The following is a 23,736-nucleotide window of genomic DNA, read 5'->3' on the forward strand; positions in this document are numbered from 1 at the left end:
AGGCCCAATGGGCTCGCGGGCAGTGGGCTTTTCAAATAGCCAAATCTGATTACCTAAAAAAGGGACACGGAAATTGAAGGAAGGAAGTTAGGAAAAAAGAGCGTAAGACTGACTGAGAGCTCAGACAGTGTGAGAGAAAGAGAAAGAGAGAGAGAGAACCGCCATGGATCCTCAGCACCAGAGACCAGGAGCTCCACAGCATCGGCCTCAGCCACCGGCTCAAGGAGGAGGAGGCGGCGATACCTCCGCCATTTTCCTTGTCCTCTTCGCTTTCATCGCCATCTTCACCATGGTAACCTCTCTCACACTTTAACTTGTACTTTGCTCTGCTCCTTCTGAGAACAATGGCTAGGTCCTCTTTCATCGCTTTAATCAAACTCGTTTTTCACTACCGATTTGATATTTTTGAGTGTATTTTTGCCATCGCATTTTAGGTTATGCTTTCGAGTTGAATACACATCTTTAAATGCATACTATATATGGAAATTTTCATCAATTTGTTGTCACTTTTAAGTTTGATTTGGTTAAGGTCAAATAAGTGCTCTAGTTTGAGTCTAATGTCTCTTGTTAAGGAATTTGATGCATGATTTATGTTAAATATTTACTATGAAACCCAATAATGTGGAAACTAAGGATTTTTTTTGGTATTGGACTGAAGAAGCAATTATCTCATTGATTGTGATTGTTAATTGTAGTGTTTTTGAGTTAATACAGGTTTTCATATCGGCATATTCAGTTTACTGGTCAATTACAACATAGATGAACTTTAAGTTAGTTCCAGTTGGATTTGGAACGAGCAGTATGCTAGTTCCATAGTGATGGATGTAATATTTTGAATAATAGTTTTGCTAATTGTTATGATATGCTAGCCAGTGAACTTCAAGTAGTGTGCTAAATTCTTATAAACTGGGATGCGCTGATATAAACAGGTAGTGGTTCCATCAACCACAACTCTCAAAAATAGCCTATCCATTCTGCACCAAGTCCCAGAAGGTCATGTTGGCGTATATTGGAGAGGAGGTGCTCTTCTAAACACTGTTACAGATCCAGGTAATTTGTAGTGAGCAGTTGCTTCCATAGGGCTTTAACTTTGCCTGCTTCTCATTATTTTAAAAATTCAGGTTTTCATCTCAAGCTGCCTCTGGTAACCCAGTTTGAACCTGTTCAAGTGACCCTTCAGACTGATCAGGTAAATTTGGTGATCTTAGTTTTGGAGATTGAGGATTTCTTATTCCCATTCTTATGCTTGAAACCTTCTGTCAAAAAATTGCAGGTGAGGGATATTCCATGTGGTACAAAAGGGGGTGTCATGATCAATTTTGAGAAGATAGAGGTAGGGCTATGAGATATTACTCTGTTAATGTTACGAGAAGTCTAATTTTAATGTCCTCAATTTAATGCACTGATTGGAATGCCTTTTCAGGTTGTAAACCGGCTCCATAAGGACTATGTATATGAGACACTTCTCAACTATGGCGTCCAATACGACAATACATGGATCTATGACAAAATTCATCACGAGATCAACCAGTTCTGCAGCTCGCACTCTCTTCAAGAAGTCTACATTGATGTCTTCGATCAGGTAAGGTGGAATGCTTTTTTTATCTGTAGTTTTTGTACACCTTGTTCTGTTTGCCCAATGCAGATAACAGCGGCTTACTTTTTTTTCCCTTTTCTTTTGCGATGTAAACCTAAGGGTTGTGGAATTAGGGTTGATATTTCCCCCCCTAGGGTCATGCTTTCTAAGATTATGTCTCCACAAAGGAGCTGTTGATTAGGTGCTGTGACGTTAATATTTGTTGAGCTTCTTATGCTGTTAGGATCTTTTGGTACTTCACTTCTTTTTTATATAATTTGTGGAACATCATGTTTTAATGAGCTATTTTGATATATAATATTTGTGGCCTGAATATTTTTATCTTTAAGTTATATCCAAAACCTTATCACAACATGCATTTCTGTTAACAAAACAATATATTCATCTCTTTCAGATTGATGAAAAGATGAAAGAAGCTCTTCAGGGTGATTGTACACGTTATGCTCCAGGTATTGAAATTATCAATGTGCGTGTCACAAAGCCTACCATCCCAGATAGTATAAGGCGCAATTTTGAACAGATGGAAGAGGAACGCACCAAGGTAAAGATAAGAATAGTTACTTTATTTTCATTTATTCATCCATAAATTTGGCGCAACCATTGAATGATTACTAAAATAGGACATTGTGATTTTACAGTGAATCAGACTCATGCAATAATTTATTTATTCTGATTTTACTTCTTGCTTTCTAGGTTTTCTTTCAAACTTTACAATTTTGTTCTACACATTTTCCTGAAACATTGTATTTCTTCATTACAATTGAGACATAACTCTCATTTGCATTCAATTTTACCCTTCCAAGTTCTTGATTCCCAAACATACATGCATGTCTTAACAAACATAAATTTGTTATAAGATTTTAGGATTACCCTTCACCCGAGTTACAGAATGCATCATTACATTATGTGTGTTGTACTGTGTAGGTCTTGATTGCCATAGAGAGACAGAGAGTGGTGGAGAAAGAGGCAGAAACCAAGAAGAAGATGGCTATCAGTGAAGCTGAGAAGAATGCCAATGTCAGTAAGATTCTCATGGAACAAAAGTTGATGGAGAAGGACAGTTCCAGGAGGCAGGAAGAAATTGAAAATACGATGTATCTAGCTCGGGAAAAGAGCCTTGCAGATGCTAGTTTCTACCGGTGACATATCCATTCTTGTTTTCAAGCGAGAATATATTTATGTTATTTGTGTGAGTGATTAATGGTATTACTCTCTCTCAATTTCAGGGTCATGCAAGAAGCTGAAGCAAACAAGTTGAAGCTTACACCACAGTTTCTTGAGCTGAAATTTATCGAGGCCATTGCTGATAATACAAAAATTTTCTTTGGGGACAAGGTCGATCTCTGTGTGTGTGTGTTGTGTGTGCTGTTTGTATTTGTGTCATTTTGTTCAAACTTTACTCAGTAGCTTTGCTCTGCAGGTACCCAATATGGTTTTGGATCAGAGGTTGCTGGGGAACTTTTTACATTCCAGAGAGGTGTCAAAGGAAGTGCCCAGGGGAGATAACTCAGAATCTGGGGAAGATAATCCAGAAGTTCAATTTGCCTGATCTAATTGCTATTCCTAATGTTTGGGTAGGTACATACAAACTGTGAACACAAAAGGGAGAAAAAAATAGTCATTGAGTTCTGCAGCTAAAGTTGTTCTAATTATTTCTTTCGGTTGAATATCCACATTTGGTTTTGTATTTGCTCTTTTAGAGCCTAAAATCTCAGGTGACTATCGTATTATATAGATGCCATTCGTACATTACCTTTTTTTTCTCTCTCAAATCATATATTGGTGATTTCGAGCAAAGGGGCACAGAAATTGAAACAATGAAAAATGAAAACCACACTGGAAAATCGTTTTCTGCAGTTATCAATTAATAGCAATTGGGTTCATGTTAAAAAACTGAAAGGGTTGCTGCCATGGACCCCCCTTGTTATGGACCTTGGTTTCCTTTGTGGTTTTGGTTTTCGACATGGGTCAGTGATATGCACTCTTCTGGTTGGAAACTTCCATTTGTGACATGCCCACTGCGTACACGCATGAAGACGACCATGTGGTATTGATGATGAATTGAAGATGTAGTAGCAGGGCGCATACTTACTACTCTGCTCAAATCTCAATGCTCTATTTTTTATGTCGGTTTTGTTTTATGTACGGTCAAAATCGATATATATTGGTCCAAACAAATAAATTAATTCGGTTTTACAAATTGAACTGTTTGATTTTTATATTGGTCATGCTAATAGTGTGTGAAAAGCTAGTTCTTTTCTCTTTTAAGACTTCCCGTCCAACTTGGGATGTTCTCAAAACAGAAGTACAAGTTAAAACCACCCACTAATTGTATATCTTAAACCTGTTATGGTTCATGCAACCTCCATTGTCTTCTATTCTTCCAAAAAAGAAAAAAGTTGAAGAAGAAAAATTCTATAACAGGAAACTTTCGTATGAACTCAAGACAGCTCCTATTTTCCTTTGTTTTCCATAAAAATTATTTTATATGTTTAATTATGGGTTAATTTCAGCTAAATACCTCAAGTTTGTTTTAAATTTTAATTTAGTATCTTACGTTTAAAATCTTGTAATGTCATGATGAACCTTATCTTTCTAATTTGTTGCAATGTCATACTTCTGTCAGTATGATTGTTAAGAGATTTATTAAATGCTGATGTAGCACTTACGTGGCACTCCCATAATACTAACTGGATGCCACATGATTTGACTAGAAATTGAAAAATAAATTATTAAAAAAATAAAAAATTTCCAACAAATTCCCAAAATTAATGAAAAAGTTCTATAAAAAATGCTAAAAAAAAATTCATTCCCAAGAGCCATAATATTCCACGCCCCATTCTAAGTTTCTAACCCCCCAAAAAAAAATCCCAAAAGAAATAACTGAATTAAAAAAAATAGAAGAAAATATTTAAAATTTGTATAAAAAAAATAATAATTGAATTAAAAAATAAATAAAAAGCCCGGCTGCCTTCCTCCCCCCTCCCCCTCCCCCGCCCCAAAACCCTCCTCCCTCCCCCTCCCCCGCGTCCACCACCCAACCCACTCACCTCCCAAATATCGAGAACAGTTACTTCTGTAGCCCAATTTTAAACACCCAAATCTTCATGCTCTTCACCATTTTCACAACAACCTTAGAACCAAACCCACAAATACCAAGAGCTTCACTGACCCATTACCAGAACTAGTCCGAAAGCACAAACTCCACCATACCCACATCTCAATTTCCTTGATTTGACTCCATACCCATATGCACCACCACCACCACCACCAAAGCAGCTGTTCCAGAACCAACGAAACCAACCCATTATGGGAGCTGAGAAGAAATGGCTTCTAACCCTCTTCTCAGCCACATTCCTCTCTCTCCTCCTTTTGCTCTCTTCCATCTCCAGCACGGTTCCCACTACCCGCCCGCTTTCGCTTACTTATCGGGCGGTCGTGGCGATAGGGGTCGGATCTTCCGGCTACTGCTCGCCGTATACCATCCGCGAAACTGGTACTCGTTGCATCTCTCAGCTGATGAATATGAGAAAGAAAGGCCAATTCTGTCTCTTTTATTTTATTGAGTTCTTTCAATATTTTTAGGGGTGTCCCAACTTAAATTTTATTAGATTTTAAAAGTCCAATGAAATATAGGTGTCCAAAACTTAGATTTTAATGGATTTCAATAAAATTTAGGTGTCCCCAACTCAAATTTTAATGGTTTTCAATGAAATCCAGGTGTCCTCAAAAAGTCATGGCTTTCATTAAGTGAAGGATTTGAATGGATTTAGATGGATTTGAATGCATTTGAATGCATTTTTTACACATAACAAATTTCATGAGAATTCCACCCAATTCTTTTAGATTTTGATGGATTCTATGGATTTTAAAATCCATTAAACTTTTTTAAAATCTGAGTTGAAGACACCCTCCTTAGATTTTTAATTAATTTTTATGCCACGTGACTTTCAGTAAGTATTGTGAGAGTGTCAAGTCAATATTTAATAGATTTCTTTAACAATTATACTAACGGAAGTATGATATTGCGACAAATTAAAAAAATAGGTATGACATTACGAGATTTTAAACATGAAGTATTAAATTAAAATTTAACAAACTTGAAGTACTAAACTGAAATTATCCTTTAATTATTGTGGGCATTCAATCATTCATCCAGTTGCTTGCATGTGAATTAATTATTTTTGTTTCGGCAAACATGAATAAATGATCTTTAACATTATTGAGGTGAGTCTCACTATAACAGATTAACCAAATACTGTTTAGTTTGAGTAATGAGGTCTTTATGGTTTCTTCCCATATAACTTGAGGTTCGATTTTTTCGAACGTACCTATTTAGTTATTTGTTAGAGTTTCTTGTCTTTCAAAGATTGAGGTCCTAGTTTCTAATCCGAGTCCCACAAGGAATTTTTGGGTATTAAAAAAAAAAATAAAAAAATCCTTTCATGGATTAGCAAAACTCAGTTGAAAGATGAAAACGTTCATGTGACCCAAGTTGATATTAATTCCTACGTTCTTATTTCCTTTTTTTTTTTTTTTGCTTTTTTATTAAAATATCACCTAAATTATAGAGAGTATGCTCAAATATCATCCTTTTTTTTTTGTTAATTTATCACCTAAATTTTCACATATTGGCCAATCTATCACCTACCGTCACTTCAGTTAAATTTTATGCTTATTTTAAAGATATTTCCTTCAATTCATATAATAAAAGCATTTGAAATATTGAAAAAAAATTCTAATTAAACCCACTAGAAAAAAAAAAAAAAAGACTTTTAAGGGTAGTTCCTTTTTTTATTTTTTAAAGTTTTTTTTACAATTATATTTTAAAAATAGTTTTAAAAATAATATTATTTTTTTATTGTATTCATGGACAAAATGGGAAGTTTGGAAAAATTTTGGATGGTTTAACATAAAAATGGATATCAGGTGATAAATTAGTACATATTGATAATTTCAAGTGATAAATTGGTAAGAAAAAAAGTTTAAATAATATGAAAGTACACTCTTTATAATCCAGGTAATATTTGGATAAAAAAACCATCTTCTTTTTTTTTTTGCTGACAAAAAATATGGACTTCACAATTGTTAATTTGTTTGTTTATTGAAGTCAATATAGTTGTTCCACTTTCTTTAAGCGGTGACATCATTTCAGGCAATATGTTGACTCGTATGGCCATCGGTCCAAAAATAATTATAGACGTAATCCAGATGTAGACATTTAAGAGAATCCAGACTAAAGATTCCAGTTAGAATATTGATATTCTTAACTCCATTCTAATTTCTACGTTTTTTTTTTTTTTTTTGCTTTTTTATTAAAATATCACCTAAATTATAGAGAGTATGCTCAAATATCACCCAAATTTTTTTTTTGGTTAATTTATCACCTAAACGTTCACATATTGGCCAATCTATCACCTACCGTCACTTCAGTTAAATTTTCTGTTTATTTTAAAAATATTTCCTTCAATTCATATGATAAAAGCATTTGAAATATTGAAAAAAAATTATAATTAAACCCACTAGAAAAATAAAAGACTTTTAAGGGTTTTTTTATTTATTTTATAATTATATTTTAAAAATAGTTTTTAAAATAATATTATTTTTTTATTGTATTCATGGACAAAATGGGAAGTTTGGAAAATTTTTTGATGGTTTAACATAAAAATAGATATCAGGTGACAAATTAGTACATATTGATAATTTCAAGTGATAAATTGGTAAGAAAAAAAGTTTGAGTAATATGAAAGTACACTATTTATAATTCAGGTGATATTTGTATAAAAAAACCTTTTTTTTTTTTTTTTGCTGACAAAAAATATGGACTTCACAATTGTTAATTTGTTTATTTATTGAAGTCAATATAGCTGTTCCACTTTCTTTAAGCGGTGATATCAACTCGTATGGCCATCGGTACAAAAATAATTATAGACGTAATCCAGATGTAGACATTTAAGAGAATCCAGACTAAAGATTCCAGTTAGAATATTGATATTCTTAACTCCATTCTAATTTCTAAGAGATAAACTATTCAGTATTCAACGCCTTCAAAGTTCAAACACTGAAACTGTGAAACCATCTTAGAATATTGATATTCTTAACTCCATTCTAATTTCTAAGAGATAAACTATTCAACGCCTTCAAAGTTCATACACTGAAACTGTGAAACCGCTATATCCAGCTACGAGTTCGCTGTCTTCTCTCATTCATGGCCTTACTCTTGCATGCTCAGAAGCAAGAGTTTGTGTTGATGGGATTTGAAAGATTCTCAAGTCCTCTAAGAAGAATATGAGATTCTGATTTTTTTTCTTCTTTTTTTTTTGGCTGCTCTAAGAAGAATATGAGATTCTGATTTGTGATTGTGACGTGAAAAAAGATTGTTGGCGTCTGCTGACGCTGCTTGGGTCCAAATTAGTGGTGGGTTCATCACTTTTTGGATTGGTTAGTGATCCTTCTCAACCTGTAACAACTTTCCCAGATAATTTGGCTTTTACTTTTCTTATTTTTGCTTGTCTTTCTTATTTTTGTTTTCACACTTGAATACGTTGAGTTGTGGATGTAAAAGGCAATTCTGGTGTTCCTCAGAATTGGGTTTTGCTCTGTTATGGTATGTATGTAGTATGTACCGCTAATTTTATACCCTTGAATTTGACGCCATAGTTGGTAGCCTTTTGACTTGCAGATGTTTATCCACTTATGCACATATTTGATGACTTTTTCTCTTTTGGTCCTGAGATATTTTAGTCTTTTCAGTAATCAATGCTTTCTCTTTGGTGGAAATCCTAGTCCAAATGTTTCATATAAGTGAAATTTCTTTAACCTATTCGTTGTCTGAAATTATAGCAGATTTATTCATGAGCTAGGAACCCAGTGATACTGAATCTTATTTGTGATGTGCAGGATCTTTCTGGTGTTCCTCTGCTAATTTTTGTACCATCTGAGTGGAATTTGTGTAGTGGATTAAAAATGTATGTGGTGGAAAGCAAAGGAGGAGCTATAGCATGCATGCTGCTTGCCTTGCTCTTCTTGGGCACATGGCCTGCTATCTTGACTCTCCTAGAAAGACGAGGCCGACTTCCTCAGCATACTTATCTTGATTATTCAATCACCAATCTCTTGGCTGCTGTAATTATAGCTTTAACTTTTGGTCAGATTGGCAGCAGCACACATGAGATGCCTAATTTTATAACTCAACTTGCACAGGTGAGTTTAAAGTTTATTTTGTGGTTCAGACTTTGTGGAAATGATTTTCTTTTCTTCTTACTGTTTTGAGCTTTTTATGGTTGTTATGTGAATCATTCATACTCCATAGCTTGAATGCTATATAAACCCAAATAGCCACAACCCAATTCTCACGCCTGCGAAAGGACAGAAATAATGAGTTGTTTTGAGCTGATGTTTCTTATCTTTATATCAATGAGAAAAATCTCCTGAATCTGAGAAGGCTACTATCGTTTTAATCAAACTGTGGCCAGGACCTGGCCATAGCAGGCTTTGGATCTTGATTTGCAGTGACATAGTTTCAGTTACAACTGTTTTTTGAAGCATCTCGGATGACATGTGCAGGATAATTGGCCCTGTGTTTTATTTGCAATGGCAGGCGGGGTGGTCCTCAGCCTTGGAAATCTAGCAACACAGTATGCTTGGGCTTTTGTTGGTCTGTCAGTGACAGAAGTGATCACTTCAAGCATCGCAGTTGTGATAGGTCTCTCTCCCAACACTTGGATGTATTCATAAATTGTTATGACTATGTACTAAGTTCTAACATACTGGTTACTCTCTTCCTTCTAAATGTAACAGGCACAACCTTTAATTACTTCTTAGATGACAAAATTAATAGAGCAGAGATTCTTTTCCCCGGTGTTGGTTGCTTCTTGATCGCAGTTTGTCTTGGCTCTGCCGTTCACTCATCCAATGCAGCTGATAACAAAACAAAACTTAACAGTTTGCCAAGTGATCACATAGATGGGGAAAAGTACGTTTCTTCTGCCTCAAGATGTTATTAAAGTTTCAATGGGTTGGAAACAAGTGTTCATTTTACTGGTTTTCCTAGTTGATTAATCTTTATTGGAAATTCGTGTTCATTTGGCATCACACCAAGTTTAATGTTTTGACAGGGCTTCACATAGTTCCACGATTCCGGATGAGGGTAAGAAATTCTTTGAAGTTATAACATATCACTCTATACTTGTGTTGTTACCGTTTATGAGATGGTAGTTCCATATTTTGTTTCAATATCAGCATCCACAGCTGGGTCGAAGGATCTGGAAGATGGAAATGAATCTGCTCTGAAGGCAAAGTCTGGGACTGCAGATTTTCTTGTACAGCTTGAGAACAAAAGAGCAATTAAGGTTGGTGGTTCCATTTCACATTGCTTTTCTCTTTCAATGTCTGATGCATTAATGTGTGAACTTCTCTATTACAATGGGTATGATTCTACTTGTGCAGGTTTTTGGGAAGAGCACTTTTATTGGACTGGGGATAACTTTCGTTGCTGGACTTTGCTTTTCTTTCTTCTCACCTGCATTCAACTTGGCCACAAATGATCAGTGGCACACTCTGAAGGAAGGAGTTCCTCATTTGGTTGTCTACACTGCATTTTTCTACTTCTCATTATCTGGTTTTCTCATTGCAGTCATTCTAAACATAATCTTCCTTTACAACCCTCTACTGGACATACCCAGAACATCATTCAAAGCCTATCTGAACGATTGGAATGGTAGGGGCTGGGCCTTATTGGCTGGTCTCTTATGTGGATTTGGAAATGGTCTCCAATTTATGGGAGGTCAAGCTGCAGGTTATGCAGCAGCTGATGCTGTTCAGGTTGGTTTCATGACTTAAACACATGGATGTATTGGGGTGATTTTCTTAGTGGGTATTGTTCTCTTGTCAGCTATATGACATGTTATGCTTGCAAAGTGTGAATTTGGATCACACATTTTAACAAAAGTTCACCTAATCAATGATCCAGATTAACAAATTGAAACCTAACATGTAAGACTGTTTGACAAGAGAAAATTTCCCTTGTCTTAGTTATGTTTTTACTCATTGATGACCAACTTATCTGCTGGTGAGTGATGCTTTATGCATGTTTAGTGAATATAACATTATTTATATGAATTTGGGGTTGTAATGGCAGGCACTTCCACTTGTGAGCACTTTTTGGGGCATCCTGTTTTTTGGAGAGTACCGAAAATCATCACCGAGAACATATGTATTGCTTAGCAGCATGCTGTTTATGTTTATTGCGGCTATTGCGGTCCTTATGGCATCATCAGGGCATCGAAAATGAATACTATATTGTGTAAGAAAATAAAGCTATAAATAATTGATGAAATAGTCAAGCAGAAAAATACTCCAGCTGGTTGGTGAATATTATTGATTGTGGTGTCATGGGTCATGAAGATTATTGATTGTGGAGGTGCTTCCATATATCTCACGGAAGATTATTCTCACTTTTTTTTTTGGTTAAACAATTATTCCCTTTTGATCTTTGGTGAAAGATGTAGTTTACCCCCAAAAAGAAAATATGGGGCAGTTATTTAAAGATTCTAGTGAAATTTGTACCAATGAATAAGTCCAGGTGATATCAATGTTTCGATGTTTATGGTTTTTCTTCCCCATTTTTATTTAAGCACATGGTCAGCAAGGCAAGAAAAGTACTTCTCTGTTATTTCTGTTCAAGGCACATTTGGATAAGATAATAATACATTTGACATTTTTTTCCCTACTCCTTTAAACTGAATCATGCGAAAAAAGCCACATTCTCTACGATTGTAAGTTACTGTGAATGCCCAACTCCTACTTTCAGCATCAGATAGACTGACATTCTCTACCATTCTGGTCATCTCCATTTGCACTAGCAATGGGATGTGTTGGTGAAGTTGACAAGGTACAAGTAACGATTTATATGCTACCCGTAAACTAACATAAGATGAAAATGCAACATTTTGCTGCCCAAGAAAATTCTTTGCACCAATGTTAAGACAGGGTGAGACCCTTCTGCCAGTACGCAGGGTGAAATATAACAGCCGTATAAATCCTGTGTTGTTGTACACCGTCTAAATTTTTTGTATTTTAACAGATTGACCCAGACACTATCAATGGCGACCTCCCTGTCAAAGCACTTTAAGTCAATATCAAATGCCATCACTCGCACCTCTTTTCAACATTTTAAAGAAAGCTACTAGTGATTACCTAGTCAATCTTTTCATCTGAAGACCCACAGGTCCAGTTTGCCTTCCAAATGATCGTAGGTGATAAAAGACGTTCTGCTTTCCAACCTGATGCCTTTAACTGCAATATAATGAAAGGAGTAAAGGGATAAGATGCTCAGTGATCCAGTTACCTTTCTATATTGAAACTTTAATTAATAATGTTTCATACTCTTGAGGTTCTAAAAATGTTAATAAGTGACTAAATTAAATTCTAAAATAAAGTACCTTCTGAATGAAAACATCATAATGTTTATCCATCCATGTTTGGCTTTCAGCATGAAGAATTCGGTGTTTATCCCTGAGATTTGCCATAGCCTTTGCATGGAAAAATGACTGCAAGACATCTGTGGAAGTAGAATCTTTATGCATAACAATGCAGATGGTTCCTTTCCTCTCCATTAGCAAGTACTTGGCTAGAAAGACCAGCAGAGAAACAACAAAATAAACACCAAGGTTCATGGTTGAAATTCATTTGTCGGAAGTAGAGAGCAGACATCAACCTTTCTTGTAATGAGATCCCGCAGATTGCAACATGTCCCTCCTGATTAAGATTATCACCCTAAATGTCAGTCATATACACAACACTAAAACTTATCAATAGCAGGGATGACTAAGAGCCAGCTCAGAGTTGCTTGTGTTACAAAAGTATTGACTTTTTTTTTTTTGGTCCAAGCAAAAGTATTGATTATCAAGCCACAATCTTGAATGCCAAACATCAAAAGATATGCATAATTGCATAGTAGTGATCCAATGGTGGAGCAGGCTCCCACAACAATTGTTACAGATAACAGAAGTGGTACCAGAACATTATTGCTCTTCAAACATTTGGTATGAGGTGACAGAGGATTCCTATGACCTAAAGGCAAAAGAAGTTTAAGACTGAGTAAAGAAACTCACAGTTCCAGGTGATTTAGTGAGGAGACCCTGACACCTAAATGTACTTCCACATGCATTGAATTTCTACTCTTTGAGCTCCATGAAGATGCCCATATGGGTAATACATGCTCCATGTTAGAGACCTGTACAGGGGAGAGAACTGGAAACACATTCAGATGCAGGCATTAAATATCACCAAAAGAAAATAAAGATGAAAATGTCAAATACAAAGAAACTGAGCTGGCCTCGAGGAAGAAGGAAGATTCAACTGCATACCTTGGCCAGTCTTCATAAAATGCTGCAAAAGAATTGAGCACCTCTGAGGGTTCAAAGAATTTAATGCAAGGCACCGGACAGCCCTGTAGTTCGCTGTGCAAGAAAGACAAGTATCACCCAACAGGTCAAATTCAAGACATAAAGAACCTCAGTTTCTAATTCAGATAGCACAAGTCAACAAAAGACGATTAATATAGGATATGTGGTGTTAACTTTGGTCAGTAAAACCCTAAAACTTGTTTTAATTTCATGTAAGATTTTATTTCAATTTTTATCTGTTTCAAATATATATTCATTCTATCGCAACCAATAAACTTCCACAGCAGAAGTGCCAATATAAAATTCAAGTTAAGTATTCAATCGGGTCAAATTCAATTCTTGATAAAATCAATGGTCATGAACATTGATGGTTTATTTTCCATTTTGTCCTATGGCATAAAATTCCTTCTTCCCTCTCCTCCTATAAAATCTTCCTGCATTCAAGCAATGAGATCTAGGCACCGGAATGGATATCCCTTGTCTCATAACTCTTTAGTCTTTCCACATTTAGTTTCTTTATGTAAAAATAAGTTACATCCTTGTTGGTACAGAAGCAAAGAAGTCTATAATATATCTGTGATTAACTTTACACAGCATTGTCCTACATATTGAACAGTCACTATGGCTTCTAGAAGGTACATGCCAGGTTTCACAATCTAAAAATGTTTACATGTAATCATAGCAGCAGGACTTACCATACATATGGAACACGGTGAGAGACAAAAAAGAGAACCAAATAGCTAGCGGGTGTCCCATAGTAATGCGAGCAAGAAGCATACCCAATGCCATACCAGTCATTGTTGCCACCGTCTCTTGACTTCCTTCCTATCAATGTACCAAAAAAAGGTTAATGGACAATACTAGCCAACATATATAAGCCAGTCCTCGTCTAACAGTCAGAACCATTGTGCTGGTACCTTGGCAGATATATCTGCAGCATTACTCTGAAGAGCAAAATGTTGTGTCAAAGCAGCTCTAGTTGCTCCACTTGCAACACCAGCTAAATGAGAAGAAAAGTTGGAAAACAGTAAAAATTAAAAAAATTCTGATCAAGCTCTCTACTGCATTTGTTTGACCTTTTATTTGATGAAAACAAATATTTGCAGAGAGATGATAAAGGTACAACTGCCATTCTAAGATTAAAGAGAAGAGGAATACATTAAACCAATCATAGTGTCATTGACAGCTTTAAATGAGTAGCACATCATATAACTGAATTGATAAATTATTCAACCACAAGCAACAGAAATAGCATGGGCAGATACAAACTCATTTTATAAATATAACATACTTGGGCAGTAAATAAAAACTATTATCATATTATATTCAAGGTATACAGGAACTTACTGAATGATCTCGATATGCTTCCTAAACAAACAACAAACACAAAAGCCGATGGGAACAAGGGTGAAACAAGGTCCATCAACATTCCTGCAACCAAATAGCAGCCGTTCTTGTCATTTTAAAGGATACATTAAACAACAGCAAACAACAGATTAATGTGTCCATTCACATTCAAAATTGTCAAATGCTGTCAGTCCATGCACACAAGCAAAAGATAGCACAAGGTTCTGACAACGATCTCAACTTATAATTGAAAACAGAAGTGGTTAAGTCATACCAAGATCATTCATAAGATCTGCAACTAAGCGCCACATTTTGGCATTGCTATCCAGATTTGAGCCCTGAAGAACAAGGGGACTTGTAAAGAAATGATGAACTTAGGATTGAGAATTCTTAGAAAGAGTGAACATAACGGAACCACTAGCCAAAGACACCCTGTACTAGTAACTAAAAGAGCATCCAATGTCACGAATACATGAAAGGGTAGAAAAGTTTCCAAAGGTTGCAATGTAAATTGTGCACAGCATGAGCAATAGAACAAGAGTATCGCACCTGATAGAAGGTGAATAAGATACCTCCAATCATTCCAGTCAAGTCCCTCAGGAACCACTGCAACATTTTCAATTTTGAGAAAAAAAAAAAACCATTTACTATGCATTGCAAGCTCGAATACTCAATGAAGCTTCCTCTTTCACCCCAACAGTGATGCTAAAAGTAGAAAACATTTACCTGAAAGGTGGCACCAATCACAGTGGCTGATTTCTCACCGACCCCAATAGCACTCAGCAGAGCCTTAAGAGTGAACAAAACACACGATTAATGCATTTAGTAATCAGCTATGGAACTTCAACAAGACTATACAGTAAATGAGAGCTTACTTGTGTAGAAAGCATGGTCCGTATGTAAGTGGAAAGACCCTTGAAAAAACAATTAAGAAATTAATTATGCTGTATAATTAGCACTAATGATCAGCTAATTTTATTGAGCAGAGCAATAGAAAGCATTAGTTGCAAATATTTGTACCTGGAGTAAATCCCAGACTTGAAAAGGGACATAATCCGGAGTGACACTACTAGGAAAGCCCTGCATTTACGAAAACGCCAAAATTAAAACCCAAAAAAAGAAAGCCCTTTTTATCTTCTTAAACAATAACAACAATGACAAAAGGCAGAAAATTAAAAAAATTAAAAATAAACAGAAAAGGCTTGCCTCAGGTACAAATGCTTCAAGAATTCGCCTCCAAACATGGTGGAACCGACTACCAGATCTTCAGATTTGGAGTAAAAAATTGAACTTTTATTCGTAAAGAAATGAGTGAAAACATAAACAAAAAGCACAGAGAAAAGGAGTAACCTTTGGATGGAGAGTGAAGGAGACGCAATTATGGTGGCAGTTTTAGAGAGTTTGGTCGCAGCTGAGCCATTCCATTCTTCCACTATAATCTCTGATGTTGTTGATGATGACGATACTTCCATGGACGATTGAGTGAGATTCTTACGATCGGAAAATTCGACGTTGTAGATGCAAAGTATTACATTTAAATAAAAAAAAGTTAAATTATTCCGGGTGAAAAAGTTGGATTAGAAAAAAGCGCTAGAAGGAGGGTTCGAACCTCCGACCTTGTGGTTAACAGCCACACGCTCTAACCAACTGAGCTATTCCAGCTGTTGCTTTTGATATATTAAAAACTTAATTTTATAATTTATTCATGAGCTTTACAAACTCGGACAAACCACAGAATCATGAGCTCTACAGACAGGAGAACAGGGGAGGAAGAGAAAGTTTGAGTCTTTGGATCATAGAATGTGGAGGAAAGCTCTCACCTTGCTTCCACAAAGAGCATTTTCCTCTACCCCTGAAATCCCAACCCTCTACTCCTTTCTCCAACCTTCAATCTTTGCCCTTAAAAAGGACCCACCTCCCTTCACGCAACCCCACTCTGACCTCCCAACCCCACCTCCCAAAACCCTAACCCCAGCTCACAGAACGTCCCTAGAGACCACCCTCCACAAGTCCCTTTTGACCCACAACACTGATGAGGCGTGGAAGTCCTTCAAGACCCTCACTGGCAGCTCTGCCTTCCCAAGTAAGTCCCTCACTAACTCTCTCATCACCCACTTGTCCTCACTCGGGGACATTCACAACCTCAAGAGGGCTTTTGCTACTATAGTTTATGTTGTGGAGAAAAATCCAGGATTCTTAGACTTTGAAACTCTTGGGACTGTGTTGGATGCTATGAAATGTGCCAATACTGCTGCACCTGCTTTTGCTTTGATTAAGTGCATGTTCAAGAATAGGTTTTTCTTGCCATTTAGTGTATGGGGCAATGTTCTTGTTGAAATTAGTAGGATAAATGGTAACTTTGTTGCGTTTTTACGGCTTTGGGAAGAGAATTGTAGGATTGCTTTGGATGAGAAGTTGGAGTTCATGAAACCGGATTTGGCTGCTTGTAATGCAGCGTTGGAGGGGTGTTGTCGTGAGCTTGAATCGGTGAGTGATGCTGAGAAAGTTGTTGAAACCATGGCGGTTTTGGCTGTTCGGCCTGATGAATCGAGTTTTGGTTTTCTTGCTTATTTGTATGCATTGAAGGGTCTTGAGGAAAAGATAATTGAGTTGGAGGGTTTGATGGGTGGGTTTGGTTTTTCGAATAAAAGGGTGTTTCAGAGTAATTTGATTAATGGCTATGTTAAGTCGGGCAAATTGGATTCTGTTTCAGCAACTATTCTACGTTGTCTGAGAGAAGGAGATGGAGAATGTTTGAATTTGGGCGAAGAAACTTATTGTGAAGTTGTTAAAGGATTTCTTACAAATGGAAGTGTCAAAGGGTTAGCGACTTTGATCATTGAAGCTCAAAAGTTAGAGTCTTCAACAGTCGAGGTTGATAGATCAGTTGGGTACGGTATTATTAATGCTTGTGTTAATATTGGATTATCAGATAAGGCACACAGCATTCTCGATGAAATGAATGCTCAGGAAGGTTCTTTGGGGCTTGGTGTGCATGTGCCAATTTTGAAGGCTTATTGCAAAGAGTATAGAACTGCTGAAGCCACTCAACTGGTCATGGATATTAGTAATTCTGGGCTTCAGTTGGATATGGGGACATATGATGCTCTAATAGAAGCATCCATGTCAAGTCAAGATTTTCAGTCGGCTTTTTCTTTGTTTAGGGACATGAGAGAAGCTAGAACATATGACTTAAAGGGGAGTTACCTAACCATAATGACAGGCTTAATGGAGAATCATCGGCCAGAGTTAATGGCAGCCTTCTTAGATGAGGTTGTTGAGGACCCTCGAATTGAAGTGGGTACCCATGACTGGAATTCAATTATTCATGCCTTTTGTAAAGCTGGGAGACTAGAAGATGCGAGGAGGACTCTTAGAAGGATGGTATTCTTGCAGTATAAGCCTAATGACCAGACATATTTATCATTAATTAGTGGGTATGTTTCTGTGGAGAAATATTTTAGTGTTTTGATGCTATGGCATGAAGTGAAGCGAAATGTTTCAGTTGATGGAGAGAAGGGGCTTAAATTTGATCACAACATGGTTGATGCATTCCTCTATGCTCTTGTTAAGGGAGGCTTTTTTGATGCAGTAATGCAAGTTGTCGAGAAATCTCAAGAGATGAAAATCTTTGTGGATAAGTGGAGGTACAAGCAGGCATTCATGGAAACCCATAAGAAGGTTAAAGTGTCAAAGTTGAGAAAGAGGAGTTTTAGAAAAATGGAAGCACTTGTTGCTTTCAAGAATTGGGCTGGTCTGAATGCATGAACTCAGGCAGTGCTGGGAGAAATTTTTGTTATTTTGAGCTTCTGCTCCCATGATTTTGACGATCATATTTATTTGGGAGGAAGTGTTGTATAATTGTCGCAAATGACAAGAGTTTAAAATTTGAACATAAGTGCAGCAAAGTGAATAAAATGAAGGATTCTAACCAGGCTCTGCGTGCTGGCTACAACTGAAGGCGTTGGCAACGGAGAAGATTAACTTGAGAATCCACTGAGATATAGTTTTTCTTATTTCTCAGTTGGATTCTCTTGGCTTGTTGTCTTGTTGAATAAAGAGCCAAGCAAGCCTCACCATATTTTTCAGGTCCTGACCGATGCAGTAGAATGGGGAACTGACTTGGTTTCCAAGTATATACAATGTCACAGTTAGTTTTCAACTAAACTAGATTTCTGTACTTTTCTTAGCAGTGGTGGCTGAATCAATAAAGAACTATTCAAGTAACTTTGTATTACCTGGGTTAGATTGCCCAAAAAAACTCATTATATTTTGTTTTAAAATTGTGAAGTTGTTTATTTGTTATTGCTTTTAGTTACTGCCTTGCTAAAAAGCTTCTTATCCAGGTAGGCTTTACCTTTTTTTGTGTGATTATTATTTCCTTATAAAAAAAGCCACCTGCCACTTCTTTTGTTTCATGCTAGCTCGCATCAATTAGGTTAATTAGCATGAAGCATTCTTGTTCTCTGCATCACATATATATAGAGGAATAGCTTTTTCGATCCTCTGCCCGTGTTGTTCCTTCCGAGCCTTTTTCTTCTTTTGTTTTGTTTTGTAGGAACATGGCTGTTACCTTCAGCAGTCACATATATGCAGAATGGGCAAGCCTTCCTCTAGCGGTTGTCTATTTGATACTAGATAAGTTGTTGGAACCCATTGATCATCTTCGTTTTGCTGTGGTTTGTAAGGACTGATGTGCTCTTTCAAAACACTGCAATCACACAACGCGACGCTGGCATAACATGCTTCCCATGCTCATAATCCCTACAAAATCTCAAGAAAAGAGTAAACTGTACAACATTTCTCAAGTAAAATTCTACAACGTTGAGTAACCAGTAGTGCGTGATAACAGTAAGAGCGATTATATTTATGGCTCTAGCCATAGCCATGGTTGGTTGGCCACAACGGATGTACCAGACAAACGTCGCCTTCTGGGTTATGGCAGCAGAGTCATGTTGATGTCACTGATCGAGTAGAACTGAACTGATGCGATTAAATTAATAAGTATTTTTTTTTTCTAGTACAGAAGATAGAGTACTGACTTATATTTATTTTACTATTTGGAGTTGATTTCCCTCCTTTTCTATAAATCCAACTAATGCATATTGCTTTATAGCTAGAACCCACAAAAATAGGCTCTGCTTTTTATGAAGAAAAATAATAGCTAGGATGTTGAAAGTAAGAAAGTAATCACCTCCACGAAAAAAAAAAAACAAACACTCCCCTTGCTTAATGTGACACCCTTGTTGGATTAGTACTCTTCTTCATCTCTTCATTTCAAGAATCCCCCAACTCCTCCACAAACCCTTCTTATACACCTATGCCTTCTGCCTCCGAAACCCTGTTTCTCATCACCATCTTCCTCTTGTTTCCTCTCCACACCCTCTCTTCCATTACTATCCATAATGCAGGCCATGCCATCCCTATCAATGACACGTGTCATGACACATGTGGTACAATCCCAGTAAAGTTCCCATTTGGTACTGGATTTGGCTGTGGCCACCCTGACTTTGTGAGATACATCAGATGCAGTTCAGGGACACTTCAATTCTCTACAGGAACTGGTATTTACATCGTTTCCTCTATAGACTACCCTAGTAGCACTATCATTGTCACAGACCCACTTATGTCAACCTGCTCTTCTATGCAAAATTCTGGTAGTTTTAGCTTGGACAGGGCCAGCCCTTTCACTATAAGAGAGGAGAACATCTTTGTTCTGCTTGGCTGCTCAACAACATCTCCTGTGTTTGATCCAAATGAAGATCTATGCGATACCGGATCCGGGTTCCGGGTATGCAGAGGGTTGTACTCTTGCAAGGGGGTGGCTGGCATTGGGTTGCAACAGAATGCACCGATTTCCACATGTTGTGTTTATGACTCTGCAGTTGGGTTTGGGTCCGGTTATGCTTTGGATCTCCCAAAGCTTCAGTGCTCTTCTTATACATCAGTTTATGAGTTCGGAGACGAAGGGGATCCAATGAAATGGAGATTTGGAATTTCTTTGCAGTATAATGATTCTTATTATACCAATGGATGCAAGAATTGTGAAGACAGTGGTGGCTTGTGTGGTTTTGCTGGTTTGGACCAGTCTTTCGCTTGCATTTGCCCGAGTGGATTGAACACCACCACAAATTGTTATGGGCGAGGTTAGTAATGATAATGCTATAACACCAGATTTACTCTTCAAATAGGTGTAAGATGCATACGTTAGTATCTTATTTGTTGTTATAAATAAATAAGTTTCATAAGGGTTTTATAATTAAATTATTATCTCTGATAATATGATTAGGGTATGCTTGGAGTGGGACACAGGAACAAGAAGTTCAAATTAAAACCATTATTGGAGGTACGCATACTGGCTACTTGGACATGCCTTTTTGACATTTTTTTTTTTTTTGACCAATTACCTTTTTGACATTTTTAACTTAGTGTTCATTGCCTTTCCTCACAAAAGTCTATTTTTTGTCAAAGATTCTTTTGACAGTGCAGAACTTTTCAATTACCATTATTGCCTGCCTCTTCTTCTTATCAAGTGCTTATGTTTTATGGGAAAAATTGTTGCACACAATAGCTAGTTAAGTAAGCAAGCAGCATAGTGGCCAAAAAAAAAAAAAAAGTAAGCAAGCAGCATGTGAGGGGTGAATGTGAAAGAAATGATATACATAATTAAATTAAATTTTTGGGTTGTAGGACTGTTGCTCTCATGGACCTTACTATTCAGAAGGAGCCGATAGTTTGGTCCAAGCTTTTTTGGGTACACAAACTGCATGCACAAGAAGAGTGCTTCAAGGGCCGTTGGAATTATCAAGCTAGCTACCACATATTGGGTGAAACCAGTGGCTTTATGTATGGCAGCTGTAATACTTAATTCATATGAAATGACATGATAGCTAGTGCACATGCAAAGATGCAATATTCTATATATATGTTCATTTGTCTACAAGACTATAATGAATGTAATCTCACTTCCTTCCTTTGTGGCACTGATAGTGACAATCATGTTCCCTTTGATTAATACAAAGACGGAAGAATTTGACCGGAAAAAAGCAGACAAAATCATCACAACGAGTAGAAATTGTCTTCCCATGCGGATCTGCATCTAGGATGGATAATGCACTTCTTGCCTTCAAAAATTTTTTTTTTTTGTTTTTGTTGACAACATAATTAATTTTTGCTAACAAAAATACCCATTTTATATCTATTATTTCTTAAAGCTTTCATCCTATCAATAATTCAGATTGATAGTCTAACAATACAACGTACTAGATATCTAGTCATTCAGAAAAATATTCTTCAATACTCATCAATCCAAGAAATCACGTTTCCGAAGAAACACGGAATTTATTCAAATAATAATAAAAAACAAGGGAGTTATATATAATAATAATAAAAGATAATAGAGGAAATTATAAAGATTTAGACTATTAATTATCCATCAAAACTCAAAATAAGGTACTGCAATGAGAAATCAAAGCCAAATTAATAGTTACATAGCAGAGTAACTATGCAAGAACATAAAAAAGACAAGCCTACAACAGGCAAGTAGGCAACTGCATGCCCATTCAAATATCTGCAACGATAACTTCAACCTCCACATCAGGTAACATGTCTATAGTTGTAACCTGCTTGACCACCTCCGGGGTGCTGAACAGGTCGATCACTCTTTTGTGAATCCGCAGCTCAAACCTATCCCAGGTGTTGGTTCCTGTATACATACATATATATATATATATATGTCTATATTAATATTTGGACTCCCAAATTAAACTACATGCTCTAAAAAAGAAACATTTTTTCACTGTTCACGACAAGATTCAATAACATAAACCCGTAACAACGAGTTAATTTGTACGTTATTTATCAGGAGTGAACCGTGAGATTTTTCCTATTATCCAAAACATTTGATCTTGACAACATGTACGTAGATCTCATTGAGAAAGACTGAATTAAATTATTAATCATAAGTAAAATAAAAAATGTATACCTTCTCCACAAGGGGCCTTCCGGGTAGTGATACGTAGAACCTTGGTGGGCATGCGCACTGGACCCTTAACCCTAAGCAACCTTTTCTTGGCGCTGTTCACCAAAGCTTCACAAACTAGATAATATATATTACACCAAAAATCTATATTAATTAAGGAAAATATATAGATCACAAAAAATTGAATTAAAATACAAAACTAATTAAGATATATATATAGAGATAATCAGATTAAACCTTTCTCGAGGTTCTTGACGTTCTTGGAGGAGAGCGTTATCCTAATCTTACGAATCTGCTCTTTGGGTTCCTCCAAACCAAGCTTAGTAGGCTTCATAGGTGCGTATGCTGCTGCCATTGCCATATTTTCTTCGTTCCTCGATCTGCTTAATTAATATTGTTTAATTAATTGTTAGTCTTTAATTTAGTAGTACTACAGTACTACTGCATGATCATGATCATCAAAGCATGTTGTATCTATATATATAGAAGAACAGTAATATGGAATTATGGAATAATTAACGCACAAAAGAAATAAGAAGAGAAAGGATTAATCATGAATATTATAATCGACCATGTGCACATCGTTTGCTGCTGCCATTGCTATATATATATTTTAATTTCTTCAATCCTCTGGTTAATATTAATGTTTGTTAATCACTTAATCTTTTACTTCATGTAACAATATATTGGAAGAACATATATAATTATGAATGGAATTATGGAACAACTTAATCATGAATACGTTACGTACCCTGCCGCTGGAAGACTTCCACCTTTCGCAAGAATATTGGCACGAGCCGCACGAACCTTCTTGACCTGATTAATAAATGTTTATATTTTTTATATATATTGTTTGTCTGTATATATGTGTTAGGGTTTTGATACATAGCCTCTAAACCTACTTCTTTTTTTGGGTCTACTAATAAACTTCAATGGTTCCTGATTGGGTCTTCCCTATGGCGGCCCACCACAGCACAGAAGGCCCATCACCAGTGGCCTGCTTTAACCTGATCTCTCTGCCGCGGAGGAGAAAAGGCATTAAAACGGTGTCGTTTCGCTTCAGCCGCATTTGCAAAGCAAAGCATTATATAACCGTTGCTATTTCGTCTCCGCCACGTGTCGTTCACAACCCGGCTATAAAATCCCGGACATTTTTTAAGCGATTCGGTGTTGACTTGCCATATAAATCAATACTTGGGTCACCGAAGGTACCTCAAGGTTAACTTATTCCTTTAAATTTCGATTTTGGTGATGTATATCAGTATATGATCATAACATTCATTTTTTAAATAACATAAAATTAAATTAATTAGAAATTATTTAATTATATAATTGTTATTAATTAAATAAAAAAATAGATAATTTTTAATTAAAAAGTAATTTTTTTATTTAATTATTAATTT

At 36.3% G+C, this 23,736-nt stretch overlaps 6 protein-coding genes and 1 non-coding gene across 9 annotated transcripts; 4 read left to right on the top strand and 3 right to left on the bottom strand.

The window, feature by feature from the left end:
• The first annotated feature begins 99 nt into the window (after nucleotides 1–99).
• LOC147295241 (SPFH/Band 7/PHB domain-containing membrane-associated protein family) lies at nucleotides 100–3,346 on the top strand. Its single transcript, XM_086230604.1, has 9 exons — nucleotides 100–292; nucleotides 930–1,050; nucleotides 1,122–1,189; nucleotides 1,274–1,333; nucleotides 1,424–1,582; nucleotides 1,992–2,138; nucleotides 2,522–2,736; nucleotides 2,824–2,932; nucleotides 3,018–3,346. Exons 1-9 carry the CDS (start codon nucleotides 164–166, stop codon nucleotides 3,144–3,146), a joined length of 1,137 nt encoding a protein of 378 aa, XP_086086730.1. The 5' UTR covers nucleotides 100–163; the 3' UTR covers nucleotides 3,147–3,346.
• A 4,322-nt stretch (nucleotides 3,347–7,668) lies between these two features.
• LOC147295242 (ureide permease 1-like) lies at nucleotides 7,669–11,207 on the top strand. Of its 3 annotated transcripts, none has more exons than XM_086230603.1 (8): nucleotides 7,669–8,014; nucleotides 8,498–8,800; nucleotides 9,164–9,302; nucleotides 9,398–9,572; nucleotides 9,715–9,746; nucleotides 9,839–9,948; nucleotides 10,046–10,420; nucleotides 10,737–11,207. In XM_086230603.1, exons 2-8 carry the CDS (start codon nucleotides 8,564–8,566, stop codon nucleotides 10,887–10,889), a joined length of 1,221 nt encoding a protein of 406 aa, XP_086086729.1. In that variant the 5' UTR covers nucleotides 7,669–8,014; nucleotides 8,498–8,563; the 3' UTR covers nucleotides 10,890–11,207. The 3 variants fall into 3 exon arrangements, with proteins under 3 accessions (XP_086086729.1, XP_086086728.1, XP_086086727.1); XM_086230602.1 differs by having other exon boundaries at nucleotides 7,670–8,038; XM_086230601.1 differs by lacking the exon at nucleotides 7,669–8,014 and adding an exon at nucleotides 8,068–8,204.
• A 107-nt stretch (nucleotides 11,208–11,314) lies between these two features.
• RUS3 (root UVB sensitive protein (Protein of unknown function, DUF647)) lies at nucleotides 11,315–15,903 on the bottom strand. The gene is made up of 16 exons (XM_086230600.1): nucleotides 15,703–15,903; nucleotides 15,559–15,616; nucleotides 15,373–15,432; nucleotides 15,228–15,266; nucleotides 15,079–15,141; nucleotides 14,902–14,958; nucleotides 14,627–14,690; nucleotides 14,353–14,436; nucleotides 13,923–14,005; nucleotides 13,701–13,830; nucleotides 12,967–13,059; nucleotides 12,712–12,850; nucleotides 12,315–12,355; nucleotides 12,040–12,227; nucleotides 11,795–11,893; nucleotides 11,315–11,712 (listed from the first exon to the last, which is right to left on the bottom strand). Exons 1-15 carry the CDS (start codon nucleotides 15,822–15,824, stop codon nucleotides 11,795–11,797), a joined length of 1,320 nt encoding a protein of 439 aa, XP_086086726.1. The 5' UTR covers nucleotides 15,825–15,903; the 3' UTR covers nucleotides 11,315–11,712.
• A 37-nt stretch (nucleotides 15,904–15,940) lies between these two features.
• On the bottom strand, nucleotides 15,941–16,014 carry TRNAN-GUU (transfer RNA asparagine (anticodon GUU)). The gene has a single exon. It is a non-coding gene; the product is annotated as a tRNA-Asn (tRNA).
• A 105-nt stretch (nucleotides 16,015–16,119) lies between these two features.
• Nucleotides 16,120–18,666, top strand: LOC147295245 (Pentatricopeptide repeat (PPR) superfamily protein). Its single transcript, XM_086232090.1, has one exon. The coding sequence runs from the start codon at nucleotides 16,153–16,155 to the stop codon at nucleotides 18,118–18,120; it is 1,968 nt and encodes a 655-aa protein (XP_086088216.1). The 5' UTR covers nucleotides 16,120–16,152; the 3' UTR covers nucleotides 18,121–18,666.
• Nucleotides 18,667–19,497: 831 nt separating this feature from the next.
• On the top strand, nucleotides 19,498–21,169 carry LOC147295246 (LEAF RUST 10 DISEASE-RESISTANCE LOCUS RECEPTOR-LIKE PROTEIN KINASE-like 1.5). The gene is made up of 3 exons (XM_086232091.1): nucleotides 19,498–20,498; nucleotides 20,642–20,698; nucleotides 21,043–21,169. The coding sequence occupies exons 1-3, from the start codon at nucleotides 19,673–19,675 to the stop codon at nucleotides 21,084–21,086; spliced, it is 927 nt and encodes a 308-aa protein (XP_086088217.1). The 5' UTR covers nucleotides 19,498–19,672; the 3' UTR covers nucleotides 21,087–21,169.
• Nucleotides 21,170–21,761: 592 nt separating this feature from the next.
• On the bottom strand, nucleotides 21,762–23,179 carry LOC147295247 (small ribosomal subunit protein uS10y-like). Its single transcript, XM_086230553.1, has 4 exons — nucleotides 23,085–23,179; nucleotides 22,571–22,713; nucleotides 22,337–22,450; nucleotides 21,762–22,057 (listed from the first exon to the last, which is right to left on the bottom strand). Exons 2-4 carry the CDS (start codon nucleotides 22,692–22,694, stop codon nucleotides 21,915–21,917), a joined length of 381 nt encoding a protein of 126 aa, XP_086086679.1. The 5' UTR covers nucleotides 22,695–22,713; nucleotides 23,085–23,179; the 3' UTR covers nucleotides 21,762–21,914.
• Between the last annotated feature and the right edge of the window lie 557 nt (nucleotides 23,180–23,736).

The sequence above is a fragment of the Dryas octopetala genome, chromosome 2 (assembly GCF_963921425.1).
Source record: "Dryas octopetala chromosome 2, drDryOcto1.1, whole genome shotgun sequence".
NCBI classification, from domain to species: domain Eukaryota; kingdom Viridiplantae; phylum Streptophyta; class Magnoliopsida; order Rosales; family Rosaceae; genus Dryas; species Dryas octopetala.

Excerpts from the sequence above, each read along its gene's own strand:
- LOC147295246 (XM_086232091.1), top strand. The coding sequence starts at position 19,673 with ATGCCTTCTGCCTCCGAAACCCTGTTTCTCATCACCATCTTCCTCTTG. Across the intron at positions 20,499-20,641 it reads CACAAATTGTTATGGGCGAG|GGTATGCTTGGAGTGGGACA; the intron begins GTTAGTAATGAT and ends TAATATGATTAG. Across the intron at positions 20,699-21,042 it reads AATTAAAACCATTATTGGAG|GACTGTTGCTCTCATGGACC; the intron begins GTACGCATACTG and ends TTTGGGTTGTAG.
- LOC147295241 (XM_086230604.1), top strand. The coding sequence starts at position 164 with ATGGATCCTCAGCACCAGAGACCAGGAGCTCCACAGCATCGGCCTCAG. Across the intron at positions 1,051-1,121 it reads AAACACTGTTACAGATCCAG|GTTTTCATCTCAAGCTGCCT; the intron begins GTAATTTGTAGT and ends TTAAAAATTCAG. Across the intron at positions 2,139-2,521 it reads TGGAAGAGGAACGCACCAAG|GTCTTGATTGCCATAGAGAG; the intron begins GTAAAGATAAGA and ends TGTACTGTGTAG.
- LOC147295247 (XM_086230553.1), bottom strand. The coding sequence starts at position 22,694 with ATGGCAATGGCAGCAGCATACGCACCTATGAAGCCTACTAAGCTTGGT. Across the intron at positions 22,451-22,570 it reads CGTCAAGAACCTCGAGAAAG|TTTGTGAAGCTTTGGTGAAC; the intron begins GTTTAATCTGAT and ends TATATTATCTAG. Across the intron at positions 22,058-22,336 it reads GAAGGCCCCTTGTGGAGAAG|GAACCAACACCTGGGATAGG; the intron begins GTATACATTTTT and ends GTATGTATACAG.
- LOC147295245 (XM_086232090.1), top strand. The coding sequence starts at position 16,153 with ATGTGGAGGAAAGCTCTCACCTTGCTTCCACAAAGAGCATTTTCCTCT.
- RUS3 (XM_086230600.1), bottom strand. The coding sequence starts at position 15,824 with ATGGAAGTATCGTCATCATCAACAACATCAGAGATTATAGTGGAAGAA. Across the intron at positions 14,691-14,901 it reads TCTTATTCACCTTCTATCAG|GGCTCAAATCTGGATAGCAA; the intron begins GTGCGATACTCT and ends CTTGTTCTTCAG. Across the intron at positions 11,894-12,039 it reads ATGATGTTTTCATTCAGAAG|TTAAAGGCATCAGGTTGGAA; the intron begins GTACTTTATTTT and ends ATTATATTGCAG.
- LOC147295242 (XM_086230601.1), top strand. Across the intron at positions 9,573-9,714 it reads GATCACATAGATGGGGAAAA|GGCTTCACATAGTTCCACGA; the intron begins GTACGTTTCTTC and ends ATGTTTTGACAG. Across the intron at positions 9,747-9,838 it reads TTCCACGATTCCGGATGAGG|CATCCACAGCTGGGTCGAAG; the intron begins GTAAGAAATTCT and ends TTTCAATATCAG.